This window comes from Coturnix japonica, chromosome 12 (assembly GCF_001577835.2).
Source record: "Coturnix japonica isolate 7356 chromosome 12, Coturnix japonica 2.1, whole genome shotgun sequence".
Taxonomy (NCBI): domain Eukaryota; kingdom Metazoa; phylum Chordata; class Aves; order Galliformes; family Phasianidae; genus Coturnix; species Coturnix japonica.
This window is the reverse complement of record NC_029527.1, coordinates 4928384-4950062: the sequence shown is the minus strand read 5'-3', so window position 1 is coordinate 4950062 and position 21679 is coordinate 4928384. Positions and strand designations below refer to the sequence as shown.

The 21679-nt window shown below is 39.5% G+C and overlaps 1 protein-coding gene and 1 long non-coding RNA gene across 2 annotated transcripts; both read left to right on the top strand.

Moving 5' to 3' along the window:
* Positions 1–358: 358 nt before the first annotated feature.
* TKT (transketolase) lies at positions 359–21097 on the top strand. The gene is made up of 14 exons (XM_015875306.2): positions 359–595; positions 5641–5758; positions 6797–6910; positions 7521–7618; positions 9203–9394; positions 10082–10200; positions 11046–11239; positions 11903–12067; positions 13296–13452; positions 16456–16586; positions 17207–17290; positions 17469–17562; positions 19001–19123; positions 20787–21097. Exons 1-14 carry the CDS (start codon positions 489–491, stop codon positions 20972–20974), a joined length of 1884 nt encoding a protein of 627 aa, XP_015730792.1. The 5' UTR covers positions 359–488; the 3' UTR covers positions 20975–21097.
* LOC107319931 lies at positions 17569–18688 on the top strand. Its single transcript, XR_001558004.1, has 2 exons — positions 17569–18241; positions 18429–18688. It is a non-coding gene; the product is annotated as an uncharacterized LOC107319931 (long non-coding RNA).
* Positions 21098–21679: the final 582 nt, after the last annotated feature.

Here is a 21679-nt window from a genome sequence, read left to right as displayed (position 1 = left end):
CGTGTATTACAGAACTGTGAATTCTTTCTTGAAAAGAAATGGCATACAGCAGTTCTGCTACAGTTCTTCCTGGCTGCAGATCACACTTGATGCAGTGATATTCTTTTATAAGCGAGGACAGCCTTGGAATAACTTTGTCTAACAGGCTTTGAGCGATGGAAAAGCTTGAGCTGATCCCTCCGAGCGCTGAGGGGCGGCTTCCACACGCACGGCCTACCATGCTCAGATGTGAAGAGCCGCAGTTTCCTGCCTTCTAGCACATGGGAGCGAGAAATGGCTCACGCTGAGCCTGCCCACAGCCGACAGAACCCTCCTCCCTCCGGCAGGAAGCGATGTACCGGCCTAAGGAGGCGGGGCGGCCCGGCCTTCTCTTTCTCCCCGCCCTCACCGCACCCCTCTCTCTCCGCACGGTCCCGTTGAGCGCCGCCGTCCCTGCCCGGTTTTAGCAGCCGCTGCCTCGCGAGTCTCGCCGCCTTTATTTCGTCTCCATGGAGGATTACCACAAACCCGACCAGCAGACCCTGCAGGCCCTGAAGGATACGGCCAACCGGCTGCGCATAGGCTCCATCAAGGCCACGACCGCGGCCGGCTCGGGGTGAGTGGGGCTGGAAACTGCCTCCAGGGAGCAGCTCCTTTCTTTTATCAGTTCCTCCGGGTCGGTGGGAGGGTTAATGCGGTGTAGGGAGAGGGTGAGGATGGTACAGCGCGGAGGACCCCGGCGTGCCCCGGTGCCGGAGCGGTGCGGCGTGGAGATGCTCTGGCTGGAAATGGCGGCCGTAGCGCGGTGTGGGGATCCTGCGGCTCACGGCACAGATCAGCACCGCCCGGGGTTGGAGGCTGAGGGACACTGTAGTACTGTAGAGTACTGTGTGCAGGTGTGGAGCAATCAGTACTAAAAAGACATGGAGATTTTGGAAAGGGTCCAGAGGAGGGACACGAAGATGATCAGGGGGCTGGAGCACCTCCCCTATGAGGACAGGCTGAGGGAGCTGGGTTTGTTCAGCTTAGAAAAGAGAAGGTTGCGGGGTGACCTCATTGCAGCCTTTCAGTACCTGAAGGGAACTTACTCCCAAGAGGGGAGTAAACTCTTTGAATGGGCTGATAATAGCAGGACTAGGGGAAATGGTTTGAAGTTAAAAGAGGGAAGAATTTAGGTTGGATGTTAGGGGGAAGTTCTTTACTAGGAGAGTGGTTTGGCCCTGGAACAGGCTGCCCAGGGAGGTTGTGGATGCCCCGTCCTTGGAGGTGTTCAAGACCAGGTTGGACGGGGCCCTGGGCAACCTGATGTAGTAAAGGTGTATGTTTGGTGGCCCTGCCAGGCAGGGGGGTTGGAACTACATGATCCTTGAGGTCCCTTCCAACCCGGGTCATTCTGTGATTCTGTGTGATTCTGTGACACGTCGGTCCCCGATCCCGGAGGGTGTTGTGACTGTGGGCAGTGGCCGGGAATGCCGAGTTGATGCAGGGCTGAAACCCAAAGAATTCATGCCCGAGGCGCAGAGCGGTTTCTTTTTCATTTCGTGCCCGTCAGTTGGAACTAATTCTCCACAGAATTTCAAGTGAGCCCAAGTGGGATTATCTGTGCAATGCCCGCAGTCTCCAACTGGTGGTTTATTCAGGCCTCTGGACAGGATTTAGTCGAAGCTCTGATGTCTGCAGATTCCACGGTTATCCTTCCTTTGATCGTGCTTTACCTATGGAAAGAAAAAATCTCTGTAAACAATCCACTCTTACTCATGTAATATTAAAGCCATTTTTTATTTTTTTCTGCTTGAATAATACATTTGAGCGCTTCCACGTAGAACGCAGCCTTTTATATCCCATCCTGTGGCAATTTCCTCCCTTTTGGGGCCTCTTTGTAACCGGCAGTAGGTGATTTTATTGCTGTTTTATTGGTTTTTACTTATTTATTTTTCAGCTGAAGGAATCCTTTGGGCGCTGAGGTTTGAGCGGAGAAAGGCGGTCTGTATAAAAACCATTTCCAAGCTTTCTCTTGGAACCGCCTTACACCTCCCGCCCGGCTATGGCCTCACGTGGTTTCTCAGCACACACATAGAAACTGAACTTTACTCGCGCCTTCTGCATGCAGCAAGCAAAAACCTTGCTCTGGTTCTGCCCATAGAACCCCCTGGGGCACGGCAGCCACTGCTGCAGTAGGACTGTGCTGAGCAAAGCTTGGTCAGTCCAGGGTGCTTAATGCAGCTGAGGCTTCAGTCTTGCTGCTCTGCTCTGTGTTGTAGGCCAGCCATGGAGCTGTGCAGCACTGGTTGTCTGCAAGTCAACCCATCTCTGCTTTGTGCCAGTCATGAGCAGAGATCTTGCTACAGCCTCTTTTCAGAGCACAAAATCCAAGCATTTAGTACTAACACTGTTTTCCCCATACTGATGAAGAAATAGCATAAATAGCTTTAGTTTAGCTTTTTATTCGTGTGTACTGTGCTACTGAGCACTTCTTTACAGAGGTATTTCATTCATTCATTAGTAGAGCTTCTTCTAACACTATGTAAAGTCTCACGGAGCCTGAAATTATTACACAACCTGATAATTGGTAGATTATGAAAGATGTGCTCTGGGGGGAGGATTGTGCTGTCAAGTCATATATTTTCTTTAACGTTGGATTTTGTTAGCAAGAGGGTAGTGGTGTCGTAATGTGTCTAAAAGGAAAAGAAATTAAGAATCTGATGCAATATCAGATGAGGAATTTCTAAAACAAACGTTAGGGGGATGTGTTTTCTCAAAGTGTGAATGAGGCACTAAGCTTTACTTAAAGCACCAGTACAGTGTAAGAAGGCAGGGTAAATGTTTGAATGAAAGTTAAATTTAAACAGGCTTACAGTTTAAAATAAAAACAAAACCAGTAAAAAAACCCAACCGCTTGCATTGACTTTGCCAAGGAAGCCAGTATTTGTTAAAGGTGTCGTTTGTAAAAGTGAAGGAAGTGCTTGCAATAAAAGCACTTCAAACAAACCAGAACCTGCCTGCTTCTTTCAAGGAAGTGATTTCTTTAACTGTGGCATGTGTTGCAAGTGGTTCAGTGGCTGGTCTGACATGCTGGTTCTTGTGTTCTTTACTTGTACCTTCAAGAAAATACAGCCTTTGTTTGGACAAGGGCTAAAAGATCAAATGATCCGGTCCTTATGATGCTCAAATAGGTAATTATGATCTGATGAATCCTGTCTCAGCTGTAGTGGTGGAAAAAAAATTAGTAAACTGTTAAAAAAAAAGCCTGTAATGCCTTTAGGGGGAGAAAAACTTGATGAAGCCGGTTGCAAAGATTGAACGTACTTGGTTTGGGGCGTGTTGGAGCCTTTCCCTTTAGATAAGCAGTGCAGACATCTTGGCCAAAACTGGTGGAGTCCTTTGTGTAACTAGTGATCAACTTCTGTGGGTTTGAAACAGTGTCCAGCTTCCTAGAATTAAGCAGTAACGTTACTGAAAGTGGAAGTTGGGAGTTCTCAGAGTTTCTTAAGCAGCAGTTAAATTTCATAATATTTGAAGTGATCACTTATAACAAAAGAATTTCTTCAGTGTTTTGGCTTTGTCTTTCATTCCATATTCTATTTTAATGTTCCACCACTGGTTTTTCATGTGAAGCATGTAGGCACGTGTAGATGGAGGTCATCTATATGGGCATCAATTGCAAAAACGAACTGTTTTCATGGTTTTTATGCACGTTGTTTTCCTAATGAAGGGCTGTATTTCAAAGTTAAAGCAATTCTATTATAGAAGCTGTCTGGCAGGAAAATGTTAATGGGAGAGCCACGAAGTTCTGGATTGTTCACTGGTCAAGAACAAAACATGAAACATTGCTTGAGAACAGCAGTGATGGCCTGTATGAGTGCTCCAAGTACATTTACATTTAACAGGGATTTTTTTAGTCGAATTTATTAGGAAAGTATGAATTAACATGACAGCAGCTGTCCTAGTTAAGATGGCTTTGTTTAGCAGAAGTCTGCAGCTGGTTTTAGATTGATTTCTGGTGTCTGTTATGCAGTTAAATTCTGGTTAACAACTGTTAGTGGGAAGTAACTTAATTAGTATTTTTAACTTCTTTTTCCCAGTTTTCAGGTGATTTATTGAATTTTCTACTTTTTGATTTTGATTTTTATATGCTACCATTTTAGGTTGTTTAAAACTTTTTTTACCGAGACCAGGAGTTCATAGAAGTATGGTTAAGTATAAAGTTAATAAAATTAAAGGAATGAAAGCTTTAAACAAGCATGTAAGGCTTATTGATTAATTCAAATACATAAATATCTACTAATATGTTTGAACCATGGTTTAAAGCTAATTCTTGGTACCCTGCGTGTGAGTACTTACCAAGGGATGGACACTAACCGTGATTCTTGTTTTGCAATGTTCTGCATGACTTTATTCTGTTACTGGGGATGCTGGGAGGGAAGGTTTGTTGTTACCAGAAGAGCATATTGTGTTTGAAGTTCTAGTGGAAGTGTTGTCTAATCCTAACCCGCATGGTAAATGTACGTGTGTAAAGCAAGAGGAAATATGGCACTTCTGTGTAAAATTGTCCTGATTTACAAACTGGGTCTGATATTTTAAAAGTATCACATTAAAGATGAAAAAGAAGTGTTGGTAGAAGAGGAAGTGAGGTGAGGCTGTTTTCCTTTCAAAGCTGGAGCCAATTTCTGGAGCCATAACCCTCCTACCATTCATCATTTACTTTGTGGTACTTCAGCAGTGGAATGCAGGCTGCACCAGTAGGATCTGAAAAATGCTACTTGCATATTCAATAAGTATTTAAACCAAACTCCATGCAGTTTATGAGCTTTACTGACAGTGAGCGTAAACTCAAGTCGGATACATTCGACTGTTCAAGTAAAGCTCTATCTTGAAGGTGTAAAAGAACTGGAAAATGTCATTTAATTTACATAATGACATAAATAACAATAATTGTATGCCCTTACGTTATGCTTTGAATAAAATACGTGTCTTGTGTTGGAATAACTCATCTTTTCCCCCCCGAGAACAACTCTTTGCATGTAACTTTACATTTGTTGCTTCTTTATGATGTAGCTGCTTCTGAAATGGGCCTCTCTACTCCTGGGGCCTACAGTTAAAGTGTTCTTTTGTGCTGCTCTTGAAAGTAGTTGCGAAGTTGCCCCATGTAGGTCAGTGGCACAGAGATTCAGCTGGTTCCGAATCTTTGTTAAACCAACTAGTTTGGTATTTTTATTTCTAAACCAATTGAGATGTAAAAGTAGAAAATGCTGTCCCTCTTTAAGCAAAAGGTTAAACCAATAAATGTTTTACCATGTTCATCTGGATGTTTATTATTTGTAACAGTAAACTCTGCACACATTTTTGTGTTCAATTTCAATAGGAGATGAAATGTGAGAGCTGTATTATTTAATGCCTTCTTTGGAAGTCAAAATTCTGATCCTAACAGTAATGGTAAATTAATGAGCAGTTTAAAAGATATTTTGCTGTTTAGGGGGAAAAAAAGTTCCAGAATGTTCTATAAAAATGAATCTTACATTACCAACTCCCATCTGTGCAGTGCCTGGTTATGACTGTGTTTTAAACCAGAAGGTAAAGGACTGGTAAAGTGACATTGTTTAACATGTGGTCCTAAGCAATCAATATTCAGGAGTGGTAATCTTTGGTCTGTCTTGATTGTAGCCACCCTACATCATGTTGCAGCGCAGCAGAGATTATGTCTGTGCTGTTTTTCCATACCATGAGGTATAAGGTGCAAGATCCCAGAAATGCCAACAATGACCGTTTTGTGCTCTCTAAGGTAAGAACTGTTATGCTTTATGGTAACAGTGTGCTAGTATAAAGGTGTCTGTATAGCACTGACCTCTCTTCCTTGACTTCCTTATCCAAGGGGAGTTTACTGCAAATACTTGAGAGTTCAATTTTTCTGCTACAGAGATACAAATAAAAGCTGGCTTAGTTGCGTTGCCATTTAAAATGATCTGCATAATGTGTCTTGATGTGCCATAATTTCACTATATTACATTGTTCTGATATTAAACAATAAATATTATTGTATTGTCTAGAAATTCTATCAAGAAATTTAAGTCTGCCTTATTTTGGCATAACTAATTTTCTAACTAGTTTTCTGCTCTGCTTGTTATATGCAGCCATACTGTTATTCCTGCAGTCATGCCCTAATGTATACTAATTACTGTCAGCTCTTCAGTGGGCAGTAGAGGAAATAGGGATAAGTTAGTGAGCAGCTTGCATTCCTGCTATGCTACTGATATTTAAGTCAAAATTACTTCTGAAAACTAGCTCAGACAAGGCATAAAACCACAGTCCTGGCTGGCCATTAGTGTTTTTTATTGCCTTTTGCTTTGTGCCATTTCTCACTTGTATGACTTAATGGCTTTTGAGGATCATTCAGAAAAGATAACAATGTGTCAAGAATAGCAGATGATGTACTCTGCTGTAGCAGATTCCTGTTCGGACAGAATTCCTAGTGTGGTGGCTTACAATGATACTGTATAATGGCAGTGTATATATGTTGCATCAGATATAACAGTTGCCACTTCTGGTCGCCTTTTCAAAAGAAGGATCTGGTGGGAAGCAAGAGGTCAGCGTTGAGGTGTTAGTGGGGATAAAACAGAGTTGCTTCATATTTGCTTTACCTACCTCTGAATAATGAGGATTTCTACCCTGAGTTACTAAATGGCTTCAGAGCTATGCATGCTTTTTTGACTTCTAATGACTCCGTGGTTAAAGATGACTGCTATTCAGCTCTGTGGAGTTTGTCTTGGTAATAGGATGTTGTAAAACTTGTTCGTTTTTTAACTGTGATGTTTCTCTCTAGGGTCATGCTGCACCAGTTCTATATTCTGCTTGGGCAGAGGCTGGTTTCCTACAAGAAGCAGAATTACTGAATTTGAGGAAAATTGATTCTGTCCTGGAAGGACATCCTGTACCAGTGAGTGCTCATTGCCTTTGATACAGGGTGTTGTTTTCTGTAAAGCCATAATGTGTGTTTTGCTACAACTCTGGATTGCCAGCTGTGTTGCAAGAAAGATAAAGGCTCACATGAAGGACAATGAGGAATTTGTCTCTTCACGAGTGAATCAGTGTCTAGCTTTGAATGAGTGTGTATAGACCCACATCTCTGTATTTTCTGTTTCAAAATGCTTGTATAAAGAATAGCTTTTTTTTATTTGCCATCTAAGATATTAGAGGTATTTCAAGAGTTTGCATCCCATTTGGTCACCTCATTGGACTATGAGTTCCAAATTAGTTCTTTGAATTGAAACTTCATATACAAAGTCATCAGTTCTTAACTGTTGTCATCCAAGGCATAGTTTAGAAATTTCTGAGATGTGAGTTATGCACCTCAGAGAACCTGGATAGCCTGTGATACTGATCATCGAGGTACATGTATAGCTGTGAATAAAGGGGAGCAGGGATTAGTTACAGAGAGACTTGCACTGTACTGTCATGGCTGAGATTCTGATGTATGTTGAACCATCTCCTAACACTGGAATTTACTTCTTTTGGATGGAAAATAATTGTTGCCTTTCTATTTTCAGAGACAAGCATTCACTGATGTGGCTACTGGATCCCTTGGTCAGGGTCTTGGTGCTGCATGTGGAATGGCATATACTGGCAAGTTCTTTGACAGAGCCAGGTACTTCCATATTTGTATTTCATTATTACAGGCATTAAATAGGAGCAATTTGAGGAAATAAATTTTTATCTCAGTCATGAGGGGGGGGGAAGATAAATCCTGTATTCTGTTTTTTTCCATTCTCAAATCTTAACTTTAAATTCAGATTTTAAATCATAGAAATATTACCCCAATAATTACAAAGTCACTGCCAGTGGAACTCTGAAGAAATCAAATTAGCAAGAATCAGTGCATTTGCTTCTTCATTTTGTAATCTGACAGCATTGTAAAATAATGTTCCTGCACAGAGATTTTGTTATTGGATCAGCTTCTAACTTCCAGAGAGTAATTGATAGCAATTTTCAGGCTGATATGTCCTATTAGAAGGAAGAAGCAGACTAGAGATGTGTCTGTTCAAAGACAAATGACAAATAACAGAAAACATGAACTCTGGATGAGGAACTCTTGTGGTCAGTAATAGCATTATTGAGTCATAAAATAGGACTCAAATGTTACCTGGAAACCACTTGACTCCACAGAGAGGAAAAAAATGAATGCTTCTGCCATTTCTTTTGTGTACAAGAAAAGTAGATGTCTAAAGGCAAATCTGTATGAAGAGGAAAGTAGCCGGATGTAGTTGATGTATTTTATGTGACAGTTCTAGTACACTCAAACGCAGGCTGCCCAGTTAATGTGCCCTACACTTCACTAGCTTGAAATCATTTCTGTGAAAGATGACTTGCTGATTCTAATTGAATTTAGCAGATGCTACGTGTGGAAAAAATCTAACCAGTGGTTACTTGACAGAGGATAAAGGTGGTCTTACATGCAGTACTGCAGAGCAGCTTGTATGGATGGAGTTCAGATTTAGCTAAAGGCAGGTGGGATTTAGATTTAAAAAAAAAAATCTCTAATGCTTTTGTGTCTAGTAAAAATAAATACATCACTGATGGCATCTTGGTTATTTGATTTTTAAATCTAAATATTTGAAAGCTTACATGCTTGTACTTTTTAATTTTAATAGGTAATAAACCTTGTCATTCTAAAGCTCAAGTGGTAACTGAAGAAAAACCCAGAGGCTGAATCATGTCGAATAGATCAGGCAGTACTCCTGTGGTTTTGTCTAAATACAAAGCTTTGGTGCACGCACAAGTAGTCTACATTAACATGTAGCTATATTCATTCCTGGTTTATAATTTCCTGAATTTACTGGTTGGCTTTCCAGGGAAGGGAGGAATGAGGAAGCAGACAGTAATCTTTCATGTATTGTCAGTGTTCTTGCTGAGTCACAGTGACAGTGTTTAACAGGCCTTTTCATTCAAACCTTGTACTAGGATGATTAAAACCTGATTTTCTTTGAGACAAAGGTTTGAAAAGGAGTATGGTATCTTTCAACTTAAGTATTTTTTCACATGCAACAGCTTAGAAGTATTTTAATATGTCGAAGTTCACATAAGGTTTTCTGAGGTAAATGATTTATTTGACCAATGCTTGGAATTAAAACAAGCCCTCACTGTGAATTGTTTGGAGAATTTTGCTTTTTATTTAGCACTGCTTTAATATCAAGCCAATTTTTGTTTACTTATGTTTAATATCCTTTTCTAGCTATCGTGTGTATTGTCTGCTTGGAGATGGAGAATTATCTGAAGGCTCTGTTTGGGAGGCAATGGCCTTTGCTGGCTTTTACAAGCTTGATAATCTTGTTGCTATATTTGATGTTAACCGTCTTGGACAAAGTGACCCTGCACCTCTGCAGCATCATGTTGAAATCTACCAGAAACGTTGTGAAGCCTTTGGGTATGTGCTTGGAAAAAGTTCAGTATGTTCCTCCATTTGAAACTGTAGGTTTTTATTCACCTTTTATAGAAATTTTCATGTTTTCAACTCTAAAAGAAACCAGCATTAAGAAGGACTGCTTAGTGAGATATATTAATAAGATAATTTAGTTTTTGTCATACTGAATACAGATTTTCATATAAACATTAAGGCTGAAAAAAAGACCTCAAAGATCCAACCATTTGTCCACCCCAGTACTGCCCAATAAACCTTTCATTTCTTTTAGAAATGTATATTTTTATGTGCATGGAAAAAGCAGTGAAACAAAACTATCAGATATATATCAGCCATGAAAATTATGATGGTGCATTTAAAAGATTTTAGTCAGTTTTCATTCTTTTTTAATTGATAAATGTTTAATTTGCTCTTGTGATTAAAAAATTGCTATTCTGTCTGAAAAAAAGGTAGGATAACTTAATGGATTTTGCCAATCACCAGCTGTTAATTGGTGATCGATTCTGCCTTTTGAGAAAAGGACTATGGTGTGTTGTGGTCTTAAATGATGCTAGTTCAGGTTTCTGGATTAACTTGGGGATCTCTTGAAAAGACACTTCATTGGAACTAAGTTAATAATTGTTATTGCTAGCTACCAGAGGATGTCATATGCTAACACCATTTAGAAATAGTCGATCTGTTTGTGTTTTTTAGCTGGCATGCTATCATTGTTGATGGTCACAGTGTGGAGGAACTTTGCAAAGCCTTTGGTCAGGCCAAACATCAGCCAACAGCTATCATTGCAAAGACCTTTAAAGGCAAAGGCATATCAGGTAATAAAACATCCACTGTTTGGTACATGCATGTGTAGTATATGTTTAGAGTACAAAAAGTCTTTTAAAGTGTTTGCACTTCTCTACATTAGTGCTAAAAAAGAAAATAATTATGACTCTTGCAAATGAGATGTATGCGGCTATTTAGCATTGTATCCATAAAATACAGTCAATACATACTCAGCAAGTCAGGGGTTGCAATTCAGATACAGATTTTACAGTACAGCATGAATTCTTCTTTCTGATCAGCTAAGGACTGTTAATAATATGACTGAGTTTATTTGATCTTTTGCATTACATAAGCAAACAGAATTTGTTATTCCAAGTTACTGAATATTCCAAGTTACTGAAAAGCATATCAGGCAGAGAGGCTGTTAGGGCCAGATGCACAAACATAAGAGTAATCAGAAGCTATTAAAACAGAGCTGTAAAACTTCAGGGCTTGTTTGAACTGAACAGCTCAGTTAACTGTTGTTTGAAACTTAGCTGAGTTTTATTTTGGTCTAACTGTTGAAATTTCACATTCATTGTTCACATTGATTTAGAGTTTACTTGATGCATTTTGTTTTTTTTTCTTTGTGCCAGTTTAAAAGCAATTTTGGTACTGAGACACTGAAAGTTTTAGTCTTGAATGGTGACTAGTTCAAAATGTTTGGAATTTGATTCCTCCTCTTACATGTTTAGACGTGTTTTTATCAATGCAATTGAATGCTATTGTAACTGCTCACAGTGGGAATGACTACAAAGGTTCTTCCTTGGAAAACAACATTAGGCTGTCACAATCCACTGCACTTGGTTAAAATCTGCAGCCAATAATATTTTATTATTTCTAATATAATTTCCAGGTGTTGAAGATAAGGAAAGCTGGCATGGAAAACCACTTCCAAAAAACATGGCTGAACAAGTAATTCAGGAAATAGAGGAGAAAATCCAAAATAAGAAAAAGCTTTCTCCTGCCCTCCCTGAAGAAAATGCTCCTATAGTAAATATTAGAAACATTAAGATGCCATCACCACCAAGTTACAAAGTGGGAGAAAAGGTACTGCATTCCCTTCTCAAAATTTATCAGATGCGTTTGAAGTAAAGACTGTTTTACGCGTGTCAGGAGGATTTATCTACTATAGTGTCCCTCAGCATGGTTTCAGCTACTCATCACCTCTTCCATCCTGTTCTATGTATCCTAGTAAACATCTGTCACTAGCAAGATGTATAGATGTTTGACTTAACTGGCTATTGAAAGAATATATTAAAATAGGAAGATTCAAATAGCCATCCTTAATTTTTTTTATAGTTGTGATTTATCCAAACTTTTTAAAGTGCATTTAAAATTAAGTTCTGTCAGGTTCCTTGAATTTCCATGGATGGAAACTGAGAATAAAAAAGAAAAAGCTCCATTTATTTATTTATTTATTTATTTATTTAGATACCTGATTGATGGAGAAGTATTTGAGTAAGGCTTACAAATTTTCTAGCTGGGCTGGCAGGTAGTTGCTTGTTTCAACACACTTGTGTTTCATAAGGCTTCATTATTTACATTTTTTAATTCATTCTTCTGCATGTCACTCTTTTCATAGGTATTTTTCACTGTGTTAATGTTTACAATGTGATGTTTATTTTGCTTTCTTTCTAAATTTATGTGAACACATTCAAGTTTCCAGAAGCAGGAATTTGTGACAGTACTGCTATTCCTTTCTTTTTGTAGTGGGCTACCCGCAAAGCTTATGGTGTTGCACTTGCAAAACTGGGCCATGCAAATGATCGAGTGATTGCTTTGGATGGAGACACAAAGAACTCTACTTTCTCAGAGCTGTTCAAGAAAGAACATCCTGGTCGCTACATTGAATGCTACATTGCTGAACAGAACATGGTAACTGGTCTCTTGATTTCATGAAGTACTGGTCTTACACTGTAGGATCTGGAACCATCCAGTCTGATTCTTCAGAAAATAGGGTTTTAATTTTTTTCATGTGTGTGTTCTTTGGTATTAAATTTTGCTTAATGCTTATAGAAAACTTTAGGCTGTGTAGGACTTAAAAATACAATACAGCACAATTGCTTCTAATTAAAGAGTCTGTAAACTTTCTTTTTTTTCTTATCATGACGCTGCATTTCAGCAGAATGTGTGGATATGGCAGTTTGTAAAGAATAGTCATATTTCCTACAGTGTGATTTGTAGAGAGTCAATTCTGAAGACTTCTTAGGCTTTTTTTCTTCACAGGAAATGGAATACCACTACACAACATGACAGTGAGCTCTATGCTAGACTGGGGTATAAAGGTGAGGACAGATAAACAGTCAATAAAGTTAGCCTTGTGGCAATTGTACAGAAAAGACTGAAATAATTTGATAAGTCATCTGTTGGATTGCTGGACTTCCGATTCTACATGAGTTCACTGTGGCAAATGAAACTAAAGACATATTTAAAATGGCAACCAATTTCTGCCTCAGTGATTAATAATAAAGGACTCATGGGCAGTTTCCTGCAGGTTTTATGGTAGGGCACGTTTCATGAACTTCAGTCAGGTATTTTGGATTTACATCAAGCTGGGGAAAGTTTGGCCATAGGAACATGCATAAAATGTGCAATGTGTGATACAAATGTGTGGGGATAATTGTAGCAATAAATGAATTAAGGATCTTGTTCTACTTTTCCATCCTGCTGAAGAAGGACTCTTTTAGTAAATACTAGTCTAAAGAATGCAGATAAATCCATTCCCGTTTAATAATATTTGTTTGTCTGCTGCAGATAGTAAATATCGTACTTTGGGCTGAAAGTGTAAGTCTTTGATCCAGGAGAGCAGGGAAGAGAGTAGTGGATAAGGCCTAAAACTGGATTGATGCTTGGTGCAGATAAAGAAAAGAAGCTGCTGCCAGCATGGATCAACAATTACCAGGTAGCTGAGGTGAGGAGCAGAGGTGCTGGAGGGACAGATACCGTGAGTGTGAGTTGCTTCTGTTTCCTTTCTTGGAAAGGTCAGCAAGTAGGGACAAGAATGGGGAGAGATTCTGAGTTTGATGAAGTTGCACAGATGATCTATTGGAAACAGTTAATGAATAAGGAATTAACTGTTCTTGTATAATCTCTTTCTTTTCAGGTGAGCATTGCAGTTGGTTGTGCCACTCGTGACAGAACTGTTGCTTTTGCCAGCACCTTTGCTACCTTCTTCACACGGGCATTTGACCAAATCCGTATGGCTGCAATCTCTGATAGTAACATCAATCTCTGTGGGTCACACTGTGGTGTCTCTATTGGTAAGGCAGCCTGGATTTATTTGCTAGTGTTTGCAGTTGACTTCCTCTGTGATGAGAGTAGTCATGTGCTTACTGTACCTCTTTCCCAGTTCCTAAAATAAGAAACTAATCGTACTTGTTATCACTCAGATTCTTTTGTCCACAGATCTCAAAAACACTTTACAAAAAGAAATCCGTTTTATCCCGCCTTTTTAGATCATCACTTTTAAATAAGTGCTTCAGTCTGCTTCAGTGTTCTTTAACACTGGAACAATTAGTTTGTGTATTTGAAACAACAGCATAAAAGCAAAACTTAAAATGCAAATAAGGTAGGAACTGTGAATTTGTTATATAGCTCAGGAAATTGACAACAGTGTTTCTGTCTTTGCCTTCCCATCGTAACTGCTTAGTACACATCAGATGATATTTGGGTTCGCTTTTGGTTTGATGAAGGGACTTGCACTTTTTTGTGCTTCTTGAAAAATCTGTTTAATTGAAGTTTATGGAAATCACCCTTGAAAACGGGAGCAGACTTGCAAACCAAGAAGGAAAATGCCAATGGACATTAACGCTTGAAAAATTACTGGGTATTTGTGAGGCAAAAGAAAGTGGTGGAGAATTGGCAAGGGTGATGGTTTAAGGTGCTTCACATAAATGAGTTTTGCAGTTGATTTAATGGTTTGGCTAGCAGTGTGATTTGTAGAAGGTGGAATTTGTGGCAAGCTAGCAAATTTGACTTGTAACATTGCTAGAGCTATACAGATATAAAGATGCTATTTATGTGTCTAGTCTCATCCAGAACCTCAAGCTTAATTTGCAGTGGTGTAGAGTATGCTTTAGTTGAGGAAACTGTAAGTAGAGTATATCAGATTATGGCTTGTGTATGTCATTAAGGGACGGATTCTGTTTCAAGCCTCTTTTCTTTTTAAAGTCAGTCTTCCCACCTCTTCATAGTCTAGTTCAATCCAGATTAAGTCAGCCAGCAGTGAAGGGTGTTAGTGCAAAAGCTAATTAGCTCTGGTCTTTACTTATTTAAGAAGATGAAGTTACCTGGATTGTCCCTAGACTTACACTTCCAAGTGAGTGCTGAAAAATAAAATATTTGAAATGTTTTCTGGGGGAGGTGGTTGAAAAGTGCACAATTGAAACTCAATAGCTTTATAAATTTAAGTCTCACTCAGGCCTCACCTCATTTTCAAAAACCCAGAGTTTTGCAACAGAATTGTAAGAGATAACACTTCAGAATTTTTTTTTCAGCTGTTAGTGATCTAAATTTTAAATGGAAGAGTGTGAGTTGAGTGTACTTCCTGTTACAGCTTCAGGCCTGCATGGATTCCTGAATCATAAGTGGATCTTTGTTGAAAACTGAAACTTTATGTAAGCAGTTCTAGTTAGGTCTGGGCTTTTACTACATGAAATTTGGACCAGATAAATTTATGAGACAGCTATCGCAGTGACCTTTTGAACTTGTACTAATTTCACTCCTAGACTAGTAGTTGCTGACGGACAAAAATTTCTAATGAAACACTAAGTTTTCAAGGTCATAAGAGAATAAATGGGATTTGTGTTTTCCAAACTGAATGTATCGGGGGGGGGGGGAATAATCATAGTGCATATACCTGTCATTTAAATGGCTGTTTTCTCATTCTAGAAATATGATACTGTTCATATTTAAGCACTCAACTTTTCTCAAGCTGTAATTGTAGGTCTTGAGGTTATAACTGAAAATTACTTTTTAAATCTGTGTTACTCTAAAAAACACTAAATCAGAATTTTTGTCAGGATTTACTTGGGGCTGAACTCAGTGCTACTTTGTAAATTATTGGTATGAACTATTCTGTTTTTTCAGCACTGTAGTAGTAGAAGTCAATGGAAAAATACGAGTATTCTCCTTACCTTGGGTCAGTTTTAGTTTGGGTAACTTAGCTTTGTACTTATAATTTCTCTTTTTCCTCAGTGTATGCTTTGCTTGGGTGCATTTTGGGAAGAAAAATCCTCCTGAATACACATTCATTCAGAGTGCATATGAAAACTATGGCATTAAGAATCTTTCATGACTGAAATGATTTTATTTTTTTCTATTCCTGGCACATACTTGATGAGTAATTTACAGTGGCAGAGTTCAATGACTGGTTTTCTTAACATGTTTAAAGTTCTTCAGAGTTTTGTGCCGCTCTGATGAAAATTCTCTCCTCTTTCCTCGTGAACTCGTCCTTCTTGAGTAACAGGTAGTGGGTGCATGTGGGAAGGCTTACTGCCCTGCTTCTACTTTGCAGGCTGTAACATGACTGGATTCAGAACTTCTTGCATGGTTACTTTGGAGTAGTGCCATTCCCAAAGCACCCTTACATAAGGTCATTGGGAGGGGGTTGTGGTGGCTGTTTCTGTAACTAAGGAAATTCACTGCATCCCATACATGCTCTTGCTAACAGTTCTCGTCATTAATCTGCAGTTTAAGCCAGGAGGTGCTTGAGTAGTTAAATGAATAATGCAGATATACCCCTTCTAAGAGACATTCAGTAGTATTTATATACATGTACCTTCATTAGTTTTGTAGCAAGCAAAAGAATTTGAGAGTAGTTGTACCAAGTGGACTTTCCATTTCAGATGGATCATGTGCAGCTCTCCTTTCACATTTCAGTAGCTTAAGTCTAGAGTAATAGCACTGACAGTTACAAATTTTGCTTCTATCCGTGTAAATCTAAAGATACATAGATATATTGTGACTCCCTTTCTGTACCTGTACCCTTTTTTACTTGGTTATTTGCTTTTTGTGTTGTTTTATTGTTGCACTTTATTTTCCATTTTTTATTTATAACCCCAATTCTCTTTCCTTTTTAGTCTCTTTCTGTCTTTATTTACTGTTTAGATGGTTCCAAGTTTAAGGAGAAGATGATTCTTTTCTCAAGCAGGTAGACTTGCATGTCCTGTGTGTGCCTGATTTTTCTGATTTTCATTAACCTGGTATTGAGTGACTGTCAGACTGTGCACTTAATTTTGTAACCTTGGTTTAATTTTTTGTAGGTGAGGATGGGCCATCTCAGATGGGACTGGAGGACCTGTGCATGTTCCGTGCTATTCCCAATTCTACTGTCTTTTACCCCAGTGATGCTGTAGCCACTGAAAAAGCAGTGGAAATAGCTGCCAACACTAAGGTTTGCAATACAGTATTTGAATCGGGGAATATTTTATTTGTCTTGTTGCTGATGGCATGTTTTTTGCATGTCTCTATCAAATAAATTGCTTTGAAGGCTTCAGCATGGCAGCAGGATATTTGTGTTGCATGGAAAGCAGCAGACATTATGGCCAGGCTCATGCTGAATGAACAGTGTGGAATGCTGTGGGCCGGAATTGGGAAAACAAGAATGACTGCACAATGATTTCAGCATGGATCAGATTGGCTCAGAAATGGGAGAAGTGCAACTCTCATTGCTTGTCTTTAGCTAATTTAACAAATGTACACTCTTACTGTAATATCTGTGGCATCAAGACTGAAGCTGGACATATGACTAAGTGACTGATTTCTGTCATTTAATTTCAGCTAAATTGTCATAGTAAGAGTCAAATGTCCTTGATAGTACCTGGGTCAGATCTTCTTGACTGATATTTCTCTTGGCTTCCATGGGAATTTACCTTGAGCAAGGAGCAAATAATCTGAGAAAATTCAGTTGTGCTAGTTGAAGAAGTTTTGCTGCTTTTTTAAATTTTATCAAAAGAACATATTAGAATGTCAGTGCCTTTGACTTTTAATAACTCATGTTTTCTGTGGCAACAGGGCATTTGTTTCATAAGAACTAGTCGTCCTGAAAATCCTGTCATTTACAACAACAATGAGGACTTCCATATTGGACAAGCAAAGGTAAGTAATGCCAAGAGAATCAGAAAAAACATGCCAAGTTTTTCCTGTAAAAATGAATCCCTTTCCCTCTAAAAAATTCCAGTACCAAAGATTTGATCAGTTTTTTCATAAAATCTCTAGAAAAGTTAGAAACACCAAGATTTTTTTTATCAAAAAATGTGGAAACATTTTCTTGCAGGTGATTCTGAAGAGTAAGGATGACCAAGTGACTGTGATAGGAGCAGGAGTCACCCTGCATGAGGCTCTGGCTGCAGCAGAGCAGCTGAGAAAAGGTGATCAGATTTTTTTCGCTATCTTTGCTGTGGTAAAAGAAATTACTACCAGTTAACCTAACTGCTTACCCTTTGAATAGATAATCATTTACTAATTAAGATATTACAGGCAGCTGGTCACTAGCTACCCTGACACAATATGGCATGCCATATGTATGACTATCTTGACTGCTTGACTAGATTTTAGTTAGTTTGGCAGCCTTAGCAATCATGGCAGTTGTTAAACTGGTCAAGTCAAAGGTCTCCTTAAAACTGCTATCCTGCCTGAAAGTGCTCTGTAGGCAGGATTTTAGAAGGAATATTTAAGAAGCAGGAGTGATCTTCCCCTGGTGTGTTGTGAGCTTGAGCCAGTGTACTGACACAACAGAATCAAATCAGGTTGGGGCCAGTTAACAAAGTACAGCTTGTCAAATGAGCTGCAGTAACGGTGTGTGCTCTTATGCAATGCTGCTAATATGAACTGCCCTTGTGTAAATATGACTCACTGCTAACCTGATCTTTTTGAATGAACGTATCAACTTCTAGTGGGAGGTAATGGTCCAATGATAGTGCTCAAATACACTGACATTATCTCACAGAAAAAAAAAATCCGTAAGAGAAATAAGAAGAGAAAGAAACCATCAAAATCCATCTGTGAGTCAGTGGCCTACACCCAGGAGGAGATTACGAATAGTAAGAGGTAATACAATTAATGCTGCCTGTGGCTTAGGAGTAGCTGTGCATGCTTTATCTAGGTGGACAGATACACTTATGACCTTGAACTGTCAGAGTTAGGACCAAAGCTCTAGTAATTTCCTACTCTTTATTTTAAAAAACAGCCATTTTGTATGTGTCTTTAATGAGTAACATGGGCCTGCCTGTCACAGCAGGACAAATGCTGATTCTTATGCCAGTTCTAAGGACATCATGATTGAAGCCGTGGCAGTTCAGACAGACATACCTGATAGGTAGTCAGCCTGCAATGGAGAAATCAGAATACTTGCAGATGAAGAAGCAGGAAGAAGTTGTTTGACAGCAAAGTTAAAGGTAAAAGAAAGGTCTGCGGGGGAGGAAAAAAATAAAAGTGACAGAGTCTGAAGAAGGAGGATTTCATGGTGGCTGGATTCTGCTCTTGCCCATGGGGAGGCTGTTTGAGTTACTTCTTTGCTAACAGTCACTCATGATGACCTCAAGTCACTTACCCAAGGCTTTTCTGTCTCAGTTCATACTGTAAAGTGGTTGGATGTTGCTGTCTCACAAGGAGCACGGAGGGAGAATGCACACAAGATTACACAAACGATTTAGAGTTGACTAGGTTGTGTGCTAGGCATGTCATTAGTGCAGATACCTTGACAGTTTTCATTATGGATCTAGAAAATCACAGGGCCTGCCTATACTGCTTTTCTTGTGTTGTGTTCTCCAAGACCAAGTTGCAAATAACAGAATTATATTTCTGCAGAGAAAATCTTCGTCCGTGTCATTGATCCTTTCACTATTAAGCCCCTGGATAAGAAGACAATACTTGAAAGTGCAAGAGCAACCAAAGGCAGAATCATCACTGTTGAGGACCATTACCATGAAGGTAAGCAGAGTCTAGGGGGTTGAAGTGTACAGAGCAGACCCCCAAGGTTTAACGCAGCTTCTTTTGTAGACATCAAAAGACAGAAGTGTGAGGCCTCATGCTGATGCTGTAATGAAAACAAAAAGCAGGTTTTAGCATTTATTTGTTGTTTTTGCTATTATGATTGTAAAGATACAAGGCTGAAAGTTTCCTGAGGCAATGGATGTCCCAGAATTGCATTTATGGTTTACTTAGTCTAGTGTGACCTTCTGTACACATGGTGCAAGTGAAGTCTTGATTATTTTGTTCCCAGTGAGGCTCTACAGCAACTGCTCTGCAATATGTTACAAGCTGCAAGAGACACTATTTAAGCCTTCACCAAGTCTGGTAGCTTGATTTCCAGGTAGCTTGAAATCAGATAGGTTTGACAGTTTCAGCAATCACTCTAGGACAAATTTCTTTCTTCTCCACATCTGCAAAAAGACAAATTAGGGCCTGTGGAGAGCCCCAGATTATGTATCATTATGTATACTCAGTGGATATTTTTTGTTCCTTCATTACAACCTGCTTACTAGCCAGTTCAGAATCTGTTGCTGTCATGTGGTAATTTTCTTAACCTGAGAGTAAGAAGTGTATGTACATACAAGAAATACATACACCAAGATGATTCCCAAATAAATCTTCAGATAGAATGCTTCTTAAGAGAAGCAGAGTAATCTCCATAAAATTCCCCCAGCTTCTGCACTGGGATCTCGGGTGATCTCTGGCAGGATTCTGCAGAACCTCAGTTTAGGAGCTGATTGTCTGCTCAGCTATTCTAATGCCTCTTGCTGTCTGACATATGTCTTTTTTGCTCAGGTTTTCAAGGGCTTACCTGTGCTAACATGCCCTGTGAGGGTAAGCCCATATGCAAACAGTGAACAGCTGCTGTGAATAGCATGTCAGGCTCCTACTCAGGGAGATGAAGAAATTAGTGAAGAGGCAGCTGTGAACTGTAGCATTAGTAGATATTGTAGATATTTCCAACAGGTATTAACAGATATTAGCAGAATGCTATCCTGAAGTGAGCTGATATTACCATATGTCCTTTTGGTCCAGATTATGGATGGCATTAGTGTCACAGAGCCTCATAATTTTTTAGTTTGTTTTTCAACTTTTTACAAATACTTTAATGCATATTTGCAAAATGGCAGAGTCATCACACTGAGATGATGAGCCTGTTGCTTACACTGATGGAGCTTTCTGTTCATAATGCAATCAAGAAAGGTCAAGAGTACATGCGTCACAAGCCTGAATAAATTGCAAACCCACATCAGACTGATCTTAGCAACTGTAAGTGCCTCTGGCTAGAGGTTAAGGTTGTCTGCTTAAATCACAGTATGCCCTGAGCTGGGAAAAGCTTTGTGCAATCCTGGATACACCAGCATCAAGGTGTCTCTCCTGCCAGGTCTTGGAGCACATGCTCCTAACACCAGCCCTGTGCTTTCTTTACTACTATTCCTGCTTTCAGCATCTCTCCTACTGCCACACAGTTCCCTGTTGCACCCATTGTCCTTGTGACTGACAGTAATTCAGTCTGGTCTCCGATCTCCTGAAGTCATTTACTTTCCTTTTTTGATAAAGGAATCTATATTTTGCATGTTGAAGCACACGGTTCCATGTCTTGTTTGATCTCCCTTCATAGGTGGCATTGGAGAAGCAGTGTGTGCTGCAGTGGTGGGTGAGCCTGGTGTCACAGTGAGTCGCTTGGCTGTATCTCACGTACCACGAAGTGGGAAGTCAGCTGAGCTGCTGAAGATGTTTGGTATTGACAAAGATGCCATTGTGCAAGCTGTTAAGATGGCAGTGTCCAAATCAAGAAATGCAGAGTAATTTGAAGCATCTTTTATTGTGTTGCGGGGGAAAGAAAAACAGTGTTCAGAGAAGTACTGTAAAGTTAAAGGCAAGCAAAGGTGCTTTATGTAGAGTTCTAATAAAAAATACCAGCTTAAACCTGTATTTTCTTTTATTCTATGGGCTTTTATACTGCAGTAACATCTGAATGTTTTCAATCACTGAAACTTCAGTGTGTTCAGTGTGTTAACCGACTTTCTAAGTGGACTGAGCCTGCAGCGAGGAAATTGGGTAGTGAGCATAGAAACCTAGAGTAAATCAAGTAACTTTAATGTTAACTTGAATTTACTGTTGAATATTTGAAATCGTACCTTGAAGGGAGTTGGGCAAAAACCAGAATTCTTTCAGTGCTGTCAGAAGTGTTCACCAACTCTTCTGGGCAGAAATGTTACTTGTTGGATAATGAAAAGCAGGAACGTGTACTGCAGGAGGACAGTGGCTAGCACATTCTTTGATTTGCCCTCTCTGCATTGCCTCACATCCATTATAAACAAAAGAGGAAAAAGGGAGAATGTGCAAGATAATGTGAGTGCACTGGAGGGAAATGTACCTGGTCTGGGGAGCCAACAGAGGGAGGTGAATACTCAGCAGAGCTCTAGAAAGGGCTGATGAGCTGGGAACTCACAAAGGACTTGCTGGACCTGGAGATTGGTGGCTGACACAAGTACAAGCTCTTCTAAGGAG